Genomic DNA, 15,784 nt, shown 5'->3' with positions numbered 1-15,784 from the left:
TTAAGAAAAAAAGAAAAGAAAAAAAAAGATCACTGATCACTGCTGGAAATGCCTCTTTCTATTAAATCTACAAAAACTACACAACAACTCACTTTGCAGACCAACCTAAGATCTGAACAATGGATGTATCTAATGAGATAAAGGCAAAGAATGAAGACACAGGTTTTACAGACCGCCATCCCTCATCAGGACAATCTGGACCTTTAAATCAAATTTTAGAAAAGCATCTAACATACAACAACGATTTTGTATCTCATAAAAATGTGAATTTGCTTTTAAATATACTATATAGGTTCTTTATTGTGATTATTTGAAAGCATACTCATCTTAAAAAAAATCAAACCAAACTGTAAGGCAGAAACAAAAAAACTCACATGAATTTCAAACTTCCAACCACTGACTGCCTCGTCTGTGAGGATTTTTGTGAAGGAAATAGTCAAACCATCTCGGAAAAACCTCTGACATGCTTCACACTTCACATCCAGTCCTGCAAGAAAAGTCACCCATTAGAATATTATAATAATAATAATAATAGCAAGGTAAAGAAGGAGATGAAAAATAAGAAGAATGAGAAGCACAACAACAACAACAAAGCATTCATATAGTGAAAAACATATTTGAGTTGACTATCTTCTGATTGGGTGCCTCTCATAAACAGAAGGTTTGGAGAGTCAAGGATTTACTTTCTTTCTGACATTATCCAGGGCCAACAGTAGAAAAAGAAAAACACTTGGAAAAAGTGTTTAGAGGAGTCTGAAGCCTAAGAATAATAAACTTGTTCAGTTAACATAAACATAAAATAAGAACCTAACTAAGGGCCTGTGTCTATATGCAGTTTTATGCGCTGTCAGCACATCTTTTCTATAGAAATCCTATGAAGCTGAGCACTGATACCACTCATAGTCCTCAGAGAAAAAATGCCCTCAGGCACACAGCAGTTTTCCGCTGCGCTTTACAGGCCTCTCAGCTGAACACAAGTCAGTTTTGGGAATACTCCTGCTCTCATCAATGTCACTTCTCTCTTAGAGACCAATCAGAAGGGGCATAACTTACAGTAGCAACACTAAAAATAATGACAGAGGAGAAAACTTTAAAGAAGACGGTTTTGTAACCTAGCAACAACAAGCACCTGAGAGAAGCCTCTGCTGAGGAGGTCATGGGCACTTCCAGTACAAAAAATGTCTCTGTATACAACTCGCTCTTTTTGATTCCTCACTGACTTTGGTGGATTTCATCAAAGGAGACAACTGCCCTATATGCACGAGATTAATATCATCACTGATGCAATTTAAAAGTTAAGCCCTTTTGGTATACTCCATATAAGAAATACAAAACATATGTTAACAACATATTTTGATTGCATAACTGTAAATCTTGGATCAATTTAAAGAACATTTAAAAGGTAATTGTTAGCAATGTTATAGGCAGCACAGAGCTGAACACCTACACTGCAATAGCAAGGCCAGTTCTTCACTGTTCTCTTTACATAATTATGTCAATATTGCAGATTAAGTAAAAAGTAAAGGTTATGTGTATTTAACAAAAAGTACAAAACCAAGTACCAAATGGGAAAATGTTTGAGTTTAGTGCTAATCTTTTTAATCAATTAATCAATATGATGAAGTTCTAAAAAAGTTACAAAAACACTTGCATCTGAAATTTACAACTACACATGAAGATTTTGTAATATTCCATTTTATCTCTTTGTAAATTATTTAAGTATTTTTACACATCCAGGAACTCTTGATGTGCAAAGCACGCAAGGAAAATTAAGTAAAACAGGCAAAAGAAATCACTGACTATTTTATATTCTACTGAGTGTTTCGTTATTTAACAAGCTCAAAGGAAAGAGATTTCCTACATCTGTTAGATGTTTCACATTATATTATACTGACAAAAAACTAGCCAGTGAAAGCCATAAGCACAGACTGCAGGATGTCAGTGCCACAAAGTTCCTCTATGAAAAAGAACATTCTGTGCACTCCCACCTTTTTTACTCAGGTCTATAGCAGCTTCCAAGAGGACTTCTAACTCTCCTTTTGGCAAAACTGGAACAACCCAACGAGGCCTAGGAAAACAGAAAGACATGAATTGCCAGAAGAAGAAAAAAGAGGAAAAGGATACTGTGCAATATTTGTAATATTCATCTGTGTAAAATGCATAAATATTACATTGATATTGTCTACCTGCACCCCAAAGAGCTATATTTACTTTGCTGTTAGGCAACTCTGCTGTGAGAGTGTGAATGGTGTGATGTGTTCAGACTGAACACGAAGCAAACTTTAAATGGACTCCGCAGAGTATGCCAGGAGACATGGGTCCTCCCATCCCTCCAATTTAAAAAATGTTTTTAACCAAGTTATGTATGCTTACAAAACAATTTGAGTTTACTCTCTGTCATAGCTGAGACTTAAATGTGACCTACCTGTTGATCATGTCATCGAGCTTGGCTAGGTCAGTGTGAGGAAAAGCTGGCTCTTCCTCTTCCAGCTGAGGGGGACCATCACCCTGGCCCTGCTCATCTGGTGGGCTCACTGGAGAGTTCTCATTAGATGAGTTAGGAGATGACGTCTAGAAAAAATGCAGACCATCAAAATCAGATGTCATGTAATAATCTTTCTGGATTTCAGGTCTATCCTGCTATGAAAGGAAAAAAATGCAATGGCAGACCAAGTATCAAAAGCAAATGTAGCTTAAAATCCAAACTAAAAACCTAATGTTTATATATATATATATATATATATATATATATATATATATATATGTGTGTGTGTTTAATTACGAATGCAGAAACAAATTGAAAAAAAATGCACTCACACATTAACAATTCCTAGCTTCTACAAATCCAAATAAATTCACCAATTCCAAAAAAGTGCACCAAACAATAAGTTGATGTAAAGAAAATGCCTGAACCAGCTTACAAACACACGACAGCGCGGCCCTCGATGTGCAGTATGCCTCATTTCAAAAGACCTGCACCTGGGCAGCATTTTGGAAAACAATGGCTTTATTCCAGCACACTCACTCCTTTGTTTTTACTAAAACATCTAACTAGTGTTAGTGGCCAACTAATTATATTTTCATTTTTCCTCAGTTTATTTAAACTTTAATACCCTAACCTTTAAAAGCAGCATTGTCTAACAATTTCACTGTTCTCATCTTTTCAGACAATTACCTCCATTAAATCCAGTTCACTTAACAGTCAGTTATCTTTCATTTTTTTAGCTCAGTGGGCAAAAGACAGAAGTCATAAAATAGCACCCCTATCTTTTTTTCTTCTTTTTTTAAACACATCCACATGCCTTTGATTAAAAAACAAACAAACAAAAAAAACCTCTCTCTTTATGACCAATTTCACAGAGTGTCTGCTAACATCACCCAGGAACCACTAGCTAACCAGTGAAGGAATAATGCTTTTTTTCCTTTGTAACTTGGGATCACCACTGACTGACTGATTTCTAGGCCTGTATGACTGGGGCTTTAGCAATCAATTTTACAGTGACTGCCTACAACCACTTGCCGACCGGTCACACAACACACATTTTTTTCCCCCTAATGAGCAACAGTTGACAGAGGCCACCAACTGGTCTCTAGGCATGCTTAACTCAAGCCTTAGCTTGTATAGCTGAAGGTCACACTATCACTCAGGATCATTTACTTTTTCAGGCAAGTGTAAATCTGTTTTGTTTTTTTGTATTTTTGACTGGGTTGAGGTTTAGAGCTTAATTTTCAACCACAAAAAGCAAGTAAAGAGGGAATTTACCAAAATATAGAAACAAATCACTGAATGTGTTACGTCTCACAAAGGAAGCTCATTTATTGCATAGCTTACTTAGTCACATTTATAACTTTATCAAAAAATGAAAACCCACAAAATGGTAGATTTACACATCACCTGTGAGGTACTGCTAGCAAGCATAACAATGGGCGGGAATGTGTCAACCAGGTACATTCAAGAACCAAAAGCAAGGCTGGAGATGCACCAGAAGACCTGCTCAAAACAGGGGCTTTTTGTTTCTGCTTTTAGAAAAGGAAATATGTTCTGCTCTAATGCTGGTTGTACCGCTACTGATATCACATTAGTGTGTGTCTCAGAGTTTCATCACTGATGAGGTGAAACAGGTGCAGGTTGTTCCTTTACAGACACAGTGGCCAAGTCAAGACAATATGTTAGTTCAAGCTAAAGCCATTGGACAAGAAGTCCCACATTTTGTTTAAAAATCTGTCCTAACAACAAAAACACTTACAGCTAACTTAAAACAAATAAGCTAAAGATACAAAAACCAGTGTGTTAGGGACTGAATGATTTACCTCATATGATGATAAATATTTAAGAGTATTTTTCCTACAAGCCAAAACAGCCATTTTATTCGTTTTGGACTGTGGTTTGATAACACAAGTTTGTTTTTTTTTGTTTGTTTGTTTGTTTTAAGATATATTCTGTGTACTCCTGGCAGCAGAATACAGCCGCTATAAACCTACATAAAAGCCAACTTTCAACTTCTGTAATCTGCATGGCTTTTACATAGTCAACAAAATATCAACAAGTGGAATATGTTCAGAGAGGCTTATGGCAAAGCCTAACAATGTCATGACAAAAATGCTTGTTAGTAGATATGGGCTAGCACAGCCATGATCCTACACTAAGCAAACAACTAGGGTCAGCTTTGGAGAGGCTGCATAAGGATCTCCCAGTAGGGGTGTAATTAAAAGAAACTGCACTACATACAGTTTCCAAGAGAACTGACTGAAACAAAAGCTTTCAACCGACAAACAGATTTTAAACTGTTTGGCTTGATGAGATAGTGTCAATAGGCAATAAATACTGAAGTTTGCATGCATTGTCATGAGAGAAGATTGGATTCCCAAAAATAAGGTAGGACTGAAAAAAAAACATTAACCTTTCACATGTAAAGGGATTTTTTCCACCAAATTAGGTCCTATAGTTACCAAACAGCTAGGACAGGATATGCTAGTTTGTGACCACCTGCTCCTATTATAGACATTTTCTAACTTCCTGCTTATGCTAGTTTTGGTGAAAAGCTTGATTAAAAAAAGAAGAAAAAAAGAAAAAAGAAAGGTCATTCAAGTGATCATAACTCTGATACTTTAAATATGAAGTATTACTCATTTCACCATGCAGGAAATATAATAAGACTTGACATGGGTGACATATAAATGTGTTAGTATGTGGGTGAATCTTAGGGCTACACTGGAAGTAAGAGTATTTGAGAAATGCAATCAAAAATGTACATCGATGAATATGCATTTAACCACTTTATTTTTTCTTTCATCTTTTGAGTGCGCATCAACAGTGGTGGTGGTGTGAGCAGCTGTGTATAAGAGTAAAGGAGGGATACTCAACGTGGAAAGAGATGCATAACTGAGAAATATAAAATGTGGGGGTGTGTGGTGAAGGCTCCTTCTGCTTGGCTGACCTACATAGGCAGCTTGCCTCTCACGTCTCACCACAGCTCATCTCTAACCAACACAGGCCTGCACACGTACAAAGACGCGCACACACACACCCTTTATCCATCACTCAGGAGGCTCTGTTCATTGATGCTTCGCCTTCTCTCCCTTTCTCCCTCCTTTTCCGCCCCACCTCCCCTCTCTCTTCATCTCCCTGGGCATCTGTGTGTGGTTAGGTACGAGCAATATCAGCAAAAGAAAAAGAAAAAAAACTGTGCTGTGTTGACTGAAAAAAGCAAAACAAAACAAAAAACACAAATATCTTTTTTCATTCCTATAACCGTTTTTTTTTTTTTTTTTCTTTTCTTCATTTCACGTATCTAAAACGAGTGTTAGAAAGATGATGCTGACCTGGTTTTGTGGCAGTGGGGGTTGGCTCTGAGCATCAGGAGCCTGGCCCTGGCCCTGACTGTCATTGCCCCCCACCGGAGAGCCACGCGTGGTGGCCGTCATGCTCGCCACGGGGCAGATCTTGGCAATCTTGGCCTCTTAGGAAGCGCTGGCCAGGAGGGAAATCACAGCCACCTCAGCTGTAGAGCAGAGGGAAGAGAGCCGGAACACACGAGAGAGGGACACAAGCACCTGGAGATCTGGGTGTGCTGCTGAGACCATTGCATAACCTGGAGCAGAGAAGAGGGGACAAAGGTCATAATTATCAGCTGACTGCTTAACATGTAAAAGCTGAATGGGTTAGGAGACTTTGTAATATCTAAAATACATGTTTAAATCTAAAATAAAATAAACTGAACTGAGCTGTGCCTGTCAGCTCAGTTCAGCTTGTATCACTCAATTTTTCAGTGACTGCCTACATGTTCTTTTCTCTTTTATTCAGAAACGAAGATGATTTGCCAAAAAGGACAAAACTGGAGAGTTCAGTCTCAGCCCATCAAGCCTTAAAGTAATAACACTACCCCTTACTAACTTAATAAGAAAAGAAAGATAAAGAACAATAAACTACTATTGTAACGCTTTGATATATGTCCCTGGGATTAGCCAATATGAGGCAAACCATAAGTCATCATCCAAAAGCCAGTTTTCATTTTAAATCTAATATTTAACCCAGAAGATGCTGTCTGCCTGAATCCCACAACAAGAAAAACAATCATCTCAAAGGCAGACATAAACATCCGATTGTATATGAAGGAACGGGTTAACAATGGACTGTATAGGAAAAAACAGATTTAGTGCTACTGCATTAGTTATCAGCTAATTGATCCCTTGTTTTAAAACTATACTCCCATTTAAGACTGAAAATTATAGCTTTTACACCATCATGAAACACCTTTTGAGCACTGTCATGTATTAGCTCACAATACCTTAGTTCACATTTATTCTGTTTCTTACTCTTCAGCAATCATTTTTTAGATTACAATACAAGTGTGCCTGCCAAAGTAATTTCTGAGATTTAACGACCTTGGTGATACTGCTAAATGGTACAGTTCAATGGGACAAGATCCCCAAGCAGCTCATGATTAGACAGTACGGCAGTCTGGCCTGATTATTTAGTCACGTTGCTTTACTTGAACGGAAAACCTGTTATGTCAGTAAAATTCTCTCACTGCACTGCAAAACTATGTGTCCATGTGCAACTGTGATGAGAAGAGCAGGTCAAAGTTAAGCCAGGAAGTTTTCCTGTAAACTGTCAAGGATGTCTAACAAAGAGAGCTTGGGTAATACAATTTTCATTCACATTTTAAATCAAATTCCTTGTCCAATTTGAGTTATTTTGCTCAGTACCATAGACTGAACACATCACAGCAATGAATTTAATGAGAACCACAAAATAAATGGACCATATATTCCCTTTAAGGTCAGATATGCTCATCAGTAAGAAATTTTAGACACCAGTTTAGCACTGGCACTGTGTGTGGGATCACCGATAACCACATATTTCTGAAAATAAATGTCATTTAACCTTCTCCCTGGATTTCAGTCCTAAACCATCAGACCTTTAGATCACTTTCATTACATCAAATAGTCTAAAGCTCATCACTTTTTCATATTCAAAAGAATACAGAAAGAAAACCAATTTCAATTGTTAATTTAAATATTTTGTATTTATCACATTGCCTAAAACCACCACTAGAAAGTCTTCCCATTACAATAGTCAAATTAAAGCTGCAAGCAGCGTTATGAGGGCCCTCGCACCCCGGCGCGTCAAGCCACGCCCAACAGCTAAATCCAGCACGTCCGATCTGATGTCACATTGATGGAATTCATGCATTTAACCACCAGCTAACATTTCATCTCATTCAATCATGATTATAGTCGACCCACTAGGTGGCACTCTAACCATTACTGACAAATGGCATAACAAACATTTCCAAGCTCGAGTCTCATCATGCCTGCGAACTTTGGAAGAGATTGGACATTGTGTTTTTGAGTGACAGCAGATTACTGCTTTTTGGCGAGTGATTGAAACTCCACGTGCCGCCATGACCACCCCATTTCCCTGAACGTAAAAAGATTCGCAATTTAACATCACAAAGGTCTTTAGATTCCACACACTGGAGAATAGTTCAATCTGATGAAATCCCTTGGAGGAGTTCGTCAAAGTATGAGGCCTGAAAAGAGGGGAAAATGTCGCCAAAATTACACATTAATTTTAAAATGGCTGACTTCCTGTTGGATTTGGGATATTGCTCCAAGAGACTTTTTTGTAGATCTTGGTATCTCCTATAAGCTTACCAGGTTTCAGACTGATAAATAAAACACAGAGCAAGGGCTGATGATTTGAAATTTTGTAGGGGGCGCTGTTGAGCCAATTTGCGCTATTCAAGGAAAGTGATCACATAACATGAAAGCCTTCATCACTTTGAAGCTGTGGGCCAAATTTCAAGACTTTTTAAACTTTCCAAGCCCCTCAAAAGCCACTTCATTTTTCATGGTGAACCGCATTGCCACCAGGGTGCGCCGTTCAGTTTAAAGTCACAATTTTCGCACTGAAGCATCATGAAGGACTGATGGTGATAATCACCGCTTTTGAGGTGGCCACGATGAACCTGTGAAAATCAGTACAGCAAAATGAAAGACATGACATTTCCTGTTGCCACTAGGTGGCGCTCTGCGTATTCCTGACAATGGGCACATCAATCTGTTCAGGGCGGGACTGACATCATGCCTTTAAAGTCTCGTACTGATCAGACTGGATTTCATTGAGTTATAATAATTTGTTTCTTCATGGCGAGACATCAAAGTTCGCCATGCTTTCGGGGTCACACCCTTTCGCGAAAAGTCACAGTTTTCACTGTAACCCAAGACCAACTCCTTAAGGCTTTCCTGGAGAAATTTGAGGCTGCAGATGTCACCCATCACAATACTGTACCCCAAAGTGTAAAACATGACATTTCCTGTTCCCACTAGGTGGCGCTGTCCCTGATGTCAAATATGGTAGTTGAAATTTGTCCAGGGGTGGAGCCTTATCATGTGTGTGGTCTTTGGTCCAGATCGGACAATGTATGACAGAATGAGAGGCAATAAGATTTTCATGGCGAGTCATCGAAATTCGCCGTGGCGCCACGGCCTCACCTTATTGTGAAAACTCAAAAGCTCCGCAATTTAACATGGCCCAGGTGTGTAGTTGACACTGACCAAAGATGAAGCTTATACAACCAAATCCCAAGGAGGAGTTCGAAAAAGTTCGAGGCATGGAAATGGCAAAATTAGAGCCAAAATGTCACCTTCACCTCCAAATGGTGGACTTCCTGTTCAGTTTGCGTCAATGGGCCCACTGACTTTTTTGTTCGTCTTGGCATGATACACATGCGTGCCAGATTTCATAAATGTAGCTCAAACCATGTGGTCGTAGGGCTGCATTTAACAAGGCATAGGTGGCGCTCTAGAGCCATTTCCCAGTGCTCATATGTAAAACCATTAAAATACAAAAGTTTTCACCAGACCTGGCATGTGTGCAAAATTTCATGAGTTTTTGAGCATGTTAAAGCCCTCAAAAAGGCAATTCATTTCAATGAAAAATAATATTAATAATAATAATTATTATTATAATAATAATAATAATAATAATAATAATAAACAGAGCAGATACAATAGGGCCTTCGCACTTTTAGTGCTCGGGCCCTAAAAATAAGTGAAATTTCAAATTACCAAAATAAAATGTTATGTTGCTGGAGCAAACCTTCTAGGTTTTCAGTTATTAAAATGATCACTTAGGATATATTCTTATTCAGAGTGAACGTGTTTTCCATTTAATTTCTGTCCCCACACAAATCAAGAAGGAGCAGATATGAGAGATTTACTGACAAGGCCTGAACCCAGAACCTTAGTCCCTTCTGCAATTCCCTTGTAATAAAGAGGGAATATCAACATATTCTCTACACCATTTTACCAGCTGAAAGCAGCTGGCGTGATATAAAATCTAACAAAGCAAATACTCAAACCGCAGCTCAACTTAGAAACATCATTTAGCAGCTCAATATATGACTAGAACTAAGAACATAATTGAAACAGAGTGCTGGTTGTACATTATACAAAAAAAACAAACAAGCAAAACGAGATACACATAAGACAACCCATAACTTTAAATTGTAAACACCAAGAACCAAAACTGCAGCTGTTCTGCTCCCTTGTATCATACTAACTACCTGAAAGCAAGTTAATATGGGTGTGGAAAAATAGCTGATTTAATATTTATTGGTTTAACAGAGGTGAAACTAGCGCAAATTCCACTTTACATGCAGTCCATAACAGTTATTAATAAAGGCAAAACGTTAGGAGTATCTTTAGCTTGCAGGGAACTAAATGTCACAGCATTTAGCCAAGTGTGCTATCTGTAAAGCCAGCCATTAACTAACTATCTGCCAAAACAGGGACGGGTGGGTTACTTTCATGACGCACGAAGAAAAAAAAAAAAACATACTATCATGTTTGGTTTGTTTTTTAACCACAGTCAACAAAGTGATATACAAATTTAACAACAGCCATAACTAACGCTAGCTCTCTATGCTAGGTGCAACTGGGGCCTTTTGGAGCGCCCGGCTTTGAAATAATAGTGTTATTTAGCGACATTATTAACGGGTAAATCGGTCATGTAATTTCATATGCTCCAAGATGGAATATCTTCAAAATGACACACAGCCCAGATGCAGATGAAGTAAACGGTGACATTACGTAACTGTCGTTGCAAACTAGCGCCGTCAACTACTACTAACAGCTGGTGGTCTAGTTTGTTAATAACCCTGGCTGCTAGCTAGCTGCGGCAACTAACGATGGTTAGCCTGCAAGGCGATCCGCCCAGACAGCACAGCAGTGAAGGCCTGGTCGTCCAAAGCCCACTGCGCTGAGACACACAGGCCTCATCATTCGCTCAGGCCTGACGTTATAGTTGTCCTGCAAACCTCTGCTGCATAGCCGATGCGCCTAAATACGTAGAGAATTTGGTTAAATAGCTAAAACCAATACTGAGAGAATATCGCGTTTCTCCTCACTACTGTCGACCATCTGTGTTACCATAACGCCATTTGCAAAGTACATTAGTCGAGCTAATAAGAAGTAATCTAAACAGTTAATGTTAGCCAGCCGTTAGCTTCTGTTTAAGTAAATGTATTCACCGTAGCTAACCTTTCTGTTTTGACAAGCGGCTTGCTGAGATGACTCGACAAGTAATTAGTGTTCAACCCATAAAATTATAATTTTCCTATTCAACTCAATGCCACTTCGTGGCCATTTTAGCTTTCTGGGATAACGCATAAAATGTCAGTGACAGTGGAGGCGTCTATTTCCTGAAATTTAACTCACTGTTCTGACCCGTATCGCCTAACGCTAAGTTCTAACTTAGCTAAAACAAACTGAAAATAACATATCAGAGGCCCGGGTTATAGAACAGGTTAGCTGCAATGTAGTTTTGATAAAGCCGCTGTAATAAAACAATTAACAACTCTGGTGGATGAAATTTAAATTCGCCAACATGTAAACATTAGACGTTTAAAGGAAATGTTCCTTCTCAGTCTTTAAACAGGACCATTTGCAGGTAGCTAGCGCTAGCTTGACTTCAGTGAATCTAGCGGGATGAGCTAGGCAGCCTGCACGTACTGTCAGGACTATGAATTGCAATTTAATCGCATTGACATTGTCAAAGATTCAGTAAGCAGTAGCTAACAGAGAAAACTCCATCAGCAAGTGAATAACACCAACAACCCAAAATGCTATAATGTTACCTTTCATACACCAACAGCTGACGCTAGTACTAGCAGTAGCCAGCTAACAATCACCAGCCAGCACAGCGAGCTAGTTGGCTAACAACTCACCAGGAATTTGATATGACTTCCCCTCTATTCACGGGCTACGTCCAGCCTTGAACGATGGTGTCGTCGTGTATTACATAAACGTGGCCTATATCAGTGACAGTTTCACAGGACACAAACCTGTTACTAGAATGATCTAATTCCTACGTTTTTTTCCTCTGCTTCTGGGTGTTTTTCCTGCGTCACCGGCGCGGTAACAGCCCCCCTAACTCTATCTAGTCCGATTTCTGGGGCTTGTCACTTCGGTCCCAGCAGTCAGTCACAACTTGATTCAGTTCAACATGGCGGAAGCGCAGTCGGACACAAATGCAGCTCACTAAAACAGACTAGACGACTGTGTGAACTCCAACAGTCAGCGATGTCTGTAAGCTAGTTTGCACCACAACCGAGCACAGCTCAGCTAACACAACACCCGCTGAATGGAAAGCGAATAAAACCCCTTCTCGATTCTGATAACTCACTCCAACTCCGGCATTGATATCCGATCCATAGTTTGAACAAAACCAGGCGGAAAAAAGCCGAGCGGTACGATGCACTTGACTATATCGCCTCCTATCGCTTGGGGTGGTCATCAATTAAAAAGTAATGACAATGAATAACAGAATGCGCGCAAATTCAAACTTAAGCACTTACCAAAGAAGGTACAGTACTGTGCAAAAGTCTTGAACCACCCCTCATTTCTTTAGATTTTTCACGGTTTGTTCAGTTCTAACAAGCTTGAAAGTCGATATTTGGTATGATCACTTTTATTCTTCGACACAGTCTGAACTGTCTGAGGCAAGCTTTCATGTCATTTCTGTCTTTTCTGGAGACCTAGTCCCAAAGACTACTTCGGGAATAGTTCTTCAGGCATCTTGAAGGACATTCAAAGCTCTTTTTTTAGATGCTAACTGCCTTTTCTTCTGTTCTCTGTCAAGATGATCCCACACTGCTTCAATACTGTTGAGGTCTGATAGTGTTCTGTTGTGCCTTTGTCTATGTAGGTATGCTTTTACTGCATTGGGAGTGTGTTTGGGATCACTGTCATGTTGAAAAATTAAGCCAATTAGATGCTTTCCAGATTATATTGCATGGCGGATCAAAATCTAATAGTACTTTTCTTCATTATCCCATCAATTGCAACAAGCTCTTTTAGCACACTGGCTAAAATGCAGTCTCCAAACCATGACAGAGCCTCCACCCTGTTTTACAGTTGGCTGTAGACACTCAGTCTCTCCTGACCTCTTCTGTACATACTGGTGATGAGTTCAAGCAAAAATTTCACATTTGGATTCATCGCTGCATACAACCCACTGCCACTGATTTCCAGTTGTAGTGTAATTTTTCTTCCTGTTTCCATTCATGAAGAATGGCTTCTTGATAGCCACACATAAACTGAGATCATTTCTCATGAGGCTTCAATAAACAGTAGACAGATCAACTGAAAGGTCAGATGCATCTCTCATGCCCTGTGTCAGATCTTTGCTGGATCTTTTTCTTAGATATTTTTAGGCCTGCCACTTCTTCTTTTGTACTCCACTTGTCCATTTTCCCCAGATTTTTTGAAGGACGCACTGCATAGCAAGCTTAGATATGGCAAGTTTTAGAACTACAAACATTGAAAGGCTTTCAGAATGCCTGGGGAACTATTGCTTAAGACCACTTTAAAAATGACAAGAAAGTCTGGCTTTTTGGAAGGACAATATGTGGAGTGGCTCAAGACTTATACACAGTACACTGTGACTGAAGAGAATTCAAATCAAGAAACATTTTTGCAAATGCATACTTCATATATTAAAGTATATTCAGGCCTGGTTCCAGGATCTTTTAAATGTTATGGCAATGGTAGGGACCAAGAACCAGTGAAAAGGAGTCTGAAGGAAATTTAAACAAAAAATCTATCAGAAATGAATACAGGACTGGAAATTGAGTTGGAAAACACTGAACAGGTTTTTTCATACACCTTTACAGTGCCCTGCATCGTAAATGTGTACGTGAACAACACATTAGCACAAGACAAGATTTCTTGTGAAAGCTCCACTGAAGAATGAAGCTTGATTGTGTATAAGTTAACAGCCTACATTGTGAGCAAAACAGGGATTACATTTGTTGAAATGTCATCTTTAAACCCTTGGTCTAATAACAATATGGCTGTTTAATTATCTGGCCAGCCTTTCAAAGGTCAAGGCAGCAGACCAGCCGATGAATTCTCTGATTACCTCCACCCCAGTACACATGGTGTCACGTTAAATAGCATGAGAGATGGAAAATTACAAATTTAGAAGAATAATTCAGATCCCTCACATAAGTAAAAGTTATATTACAGCAATATTACAGTGTAAAATCATAAAAGCAACAGTTGCAGGCAGTAGAAAGGTTTCTTGCTTGAACTTATAATTTTAAATGTTAGCCTCGAATATGCAGGATAGTAATTTGAATAAACAAATTAATTTATCAATATAAGCACCACATTCGTCACAGTTTTACTGTTGCATTCGAGTGCCAATAATGGGATAGCAAGATATACTCCAAACAAGCACCGCATGGTATTTTTCCATGGTGAGGGTCAACCTTGTTAACATCTTAACCTTAACTAAAACAGCAAACAAATCTCACAGGTTTGTTTCCAATTTGATCAACAGCACACTTCTTTCTGTTTCATCAGTGTGCACTAATCCAGCATTCTGACCACACTGGTGCTGCATGCAAAAGAGGTCCTGGTAAGAGAGATGTAGATGCAAGTAGGTGGGGAGAGGTAACAGTAAATTACAGAGACAGCTGATAAAAAATATACAATTATCAATATAGCTGTTACAGCAGTGAGGGGTAAAAGCAGTTCAGCAGGGCATGGTTGCCATGGCAGCTTGACTGTGTAGCTGTAAGCACTAACTGAAAAAAAGGGGGTCATTTTTTATCATGCTGTACAGGCCAAGTGATGGAAGATGTGTTGACAACTACAGTAAGGTGTTGAGAGAAAACACAGAAATCAAAGCACGAAACAGCTTAAATGACCCCACCTCCAACGTGACTGCTTCACTGCTGTTTAAGCTGGCTTTCACAGACAAGGCGTCTTGAAGACTCACCTGATAACATTTGTGCGCTTTATATGTAAATTGTCTGTGTGTGGCTTAATGCAAGGGATAAGGCATATAAGGTTCAATAGCTACATGCATATGCACCTCAAACTTTGATGCAGAGTGCTCATACAGTGCTACCTGTTTGTTATAAACAAACAGACTAAATTGCAAAGTAGAACAGAGTATATTAAATATGTGATCCAACTTTTTCAGATTCTTTTTTCTGTATTTAGTGATGAGTTAAAGAAAACGTCATTGTGGATACAAATTTTGGTGACCCTTAATTTATATAGGGGCTGTATGCATGTGAGAGAGTATGAATAACAGTTATACTCAGTTAGATGGTGCACAAAATAGAAGAACAGATAAATATACTGACATAAAATGTTTATAAGTATAGCATATACATGTATATTATCCATATATAATTATATGATCAGATATCCCCTGATGTTGTTCCTACTTCATCACAGCATTGTTGTTTGTCTGAGCATTCGGTTAGCATTAGCCAAGAAGTAAGCTAATGCTATTAAAAACTAGAAAAGCTACAGGATTAACCTAAATTTGGCTAACAGCAAATTGATAATATATTTGTTAAATTGCATACATTGATAAATAAAACGCTTTCAATTTTGTACATTTTGTTTCAGAAGATAGTTTTATATAAACAAAGCTTCTTTCTTTTTTTTAATTTTCCCACCACATTTCAAAGCTATGACATCACAACAACACGATTGGTCAGTTGTAACGTTGATCCTGGACCAACATTTTATATGATGATGTAGGAACAACAACAACATGGAGATAACAGATACACCTATGCTGCATATGCGTACATATGTATAAAAGTGCTTTTGTGTTTAAAGGATGTAAACAATAAGATTGTAAATGAGGACATTGCACATTAGCACATCTGCAGACTATGAAATGTACAGGAAAAATTGTGATTATATAAACATCTGGATATGTAAACATTTAGAGTTAAACAGGAGAATA

General features: G+C 38.6%; 1 protein-coding gene across 10 annotated transcripts in view; it reads right to left on the bottom strand.

Moving 5' to 3' along the window:
* The window catches only part of usp9 (ubiquitin specific peptidase 9), a 37,757-nt gene extending 25,456 nt beyond the window's left edge, over positions 1–12,301 (bottom strand). For 5 of the 10 annotated variants that reach the window (XM_084954548.1, XM_084954555.1, XM_084954556.1 and 2 more), the window contains exons 1-5: positions 11,736–12,178; positions 5,824–6,092; positions 2,426–2,571; positions 1,989–2,068; positions 375–487 (exon numbers count right to left, since the gene is read on the bottom strand). In XM_084954548.1, coding sequence (XP_084810674.1) covers positions 375–487; positions 1,989–2,068; positions 2,426–2,571; positions 5,824–5,925 — 441 coding nt within the window. In that variant the 5' untranslated portion in view covers positions 5,926–6,092; positions 11,736–12,178. The other 5 variants (XM_084954549.1, XM_084954554.1, XM_084954551.1 and 2 more) reach the window with 5 other exon arrangements.
* Positions 12,302–15,784: the final 3,483 nt, after the last annotated feature.

Source organism: Perissodus microlepis, chromosome 16, assembly GCF_051167445.1.
Source record: "Perissodus microlepis isolate ML-2025 ecotype Zambia chromosome 16, ASM5116744v1, whole genome shotgun sequence".
NCBI lineage: Eukaryota > Metazoa > Chordata > Actinopteri > Cichliformes > Cichlidae > Perissodus > Perissodus microlepis.
This window is presented reverse-complemented; position numbering and strand designations above follow the sequence as displayed.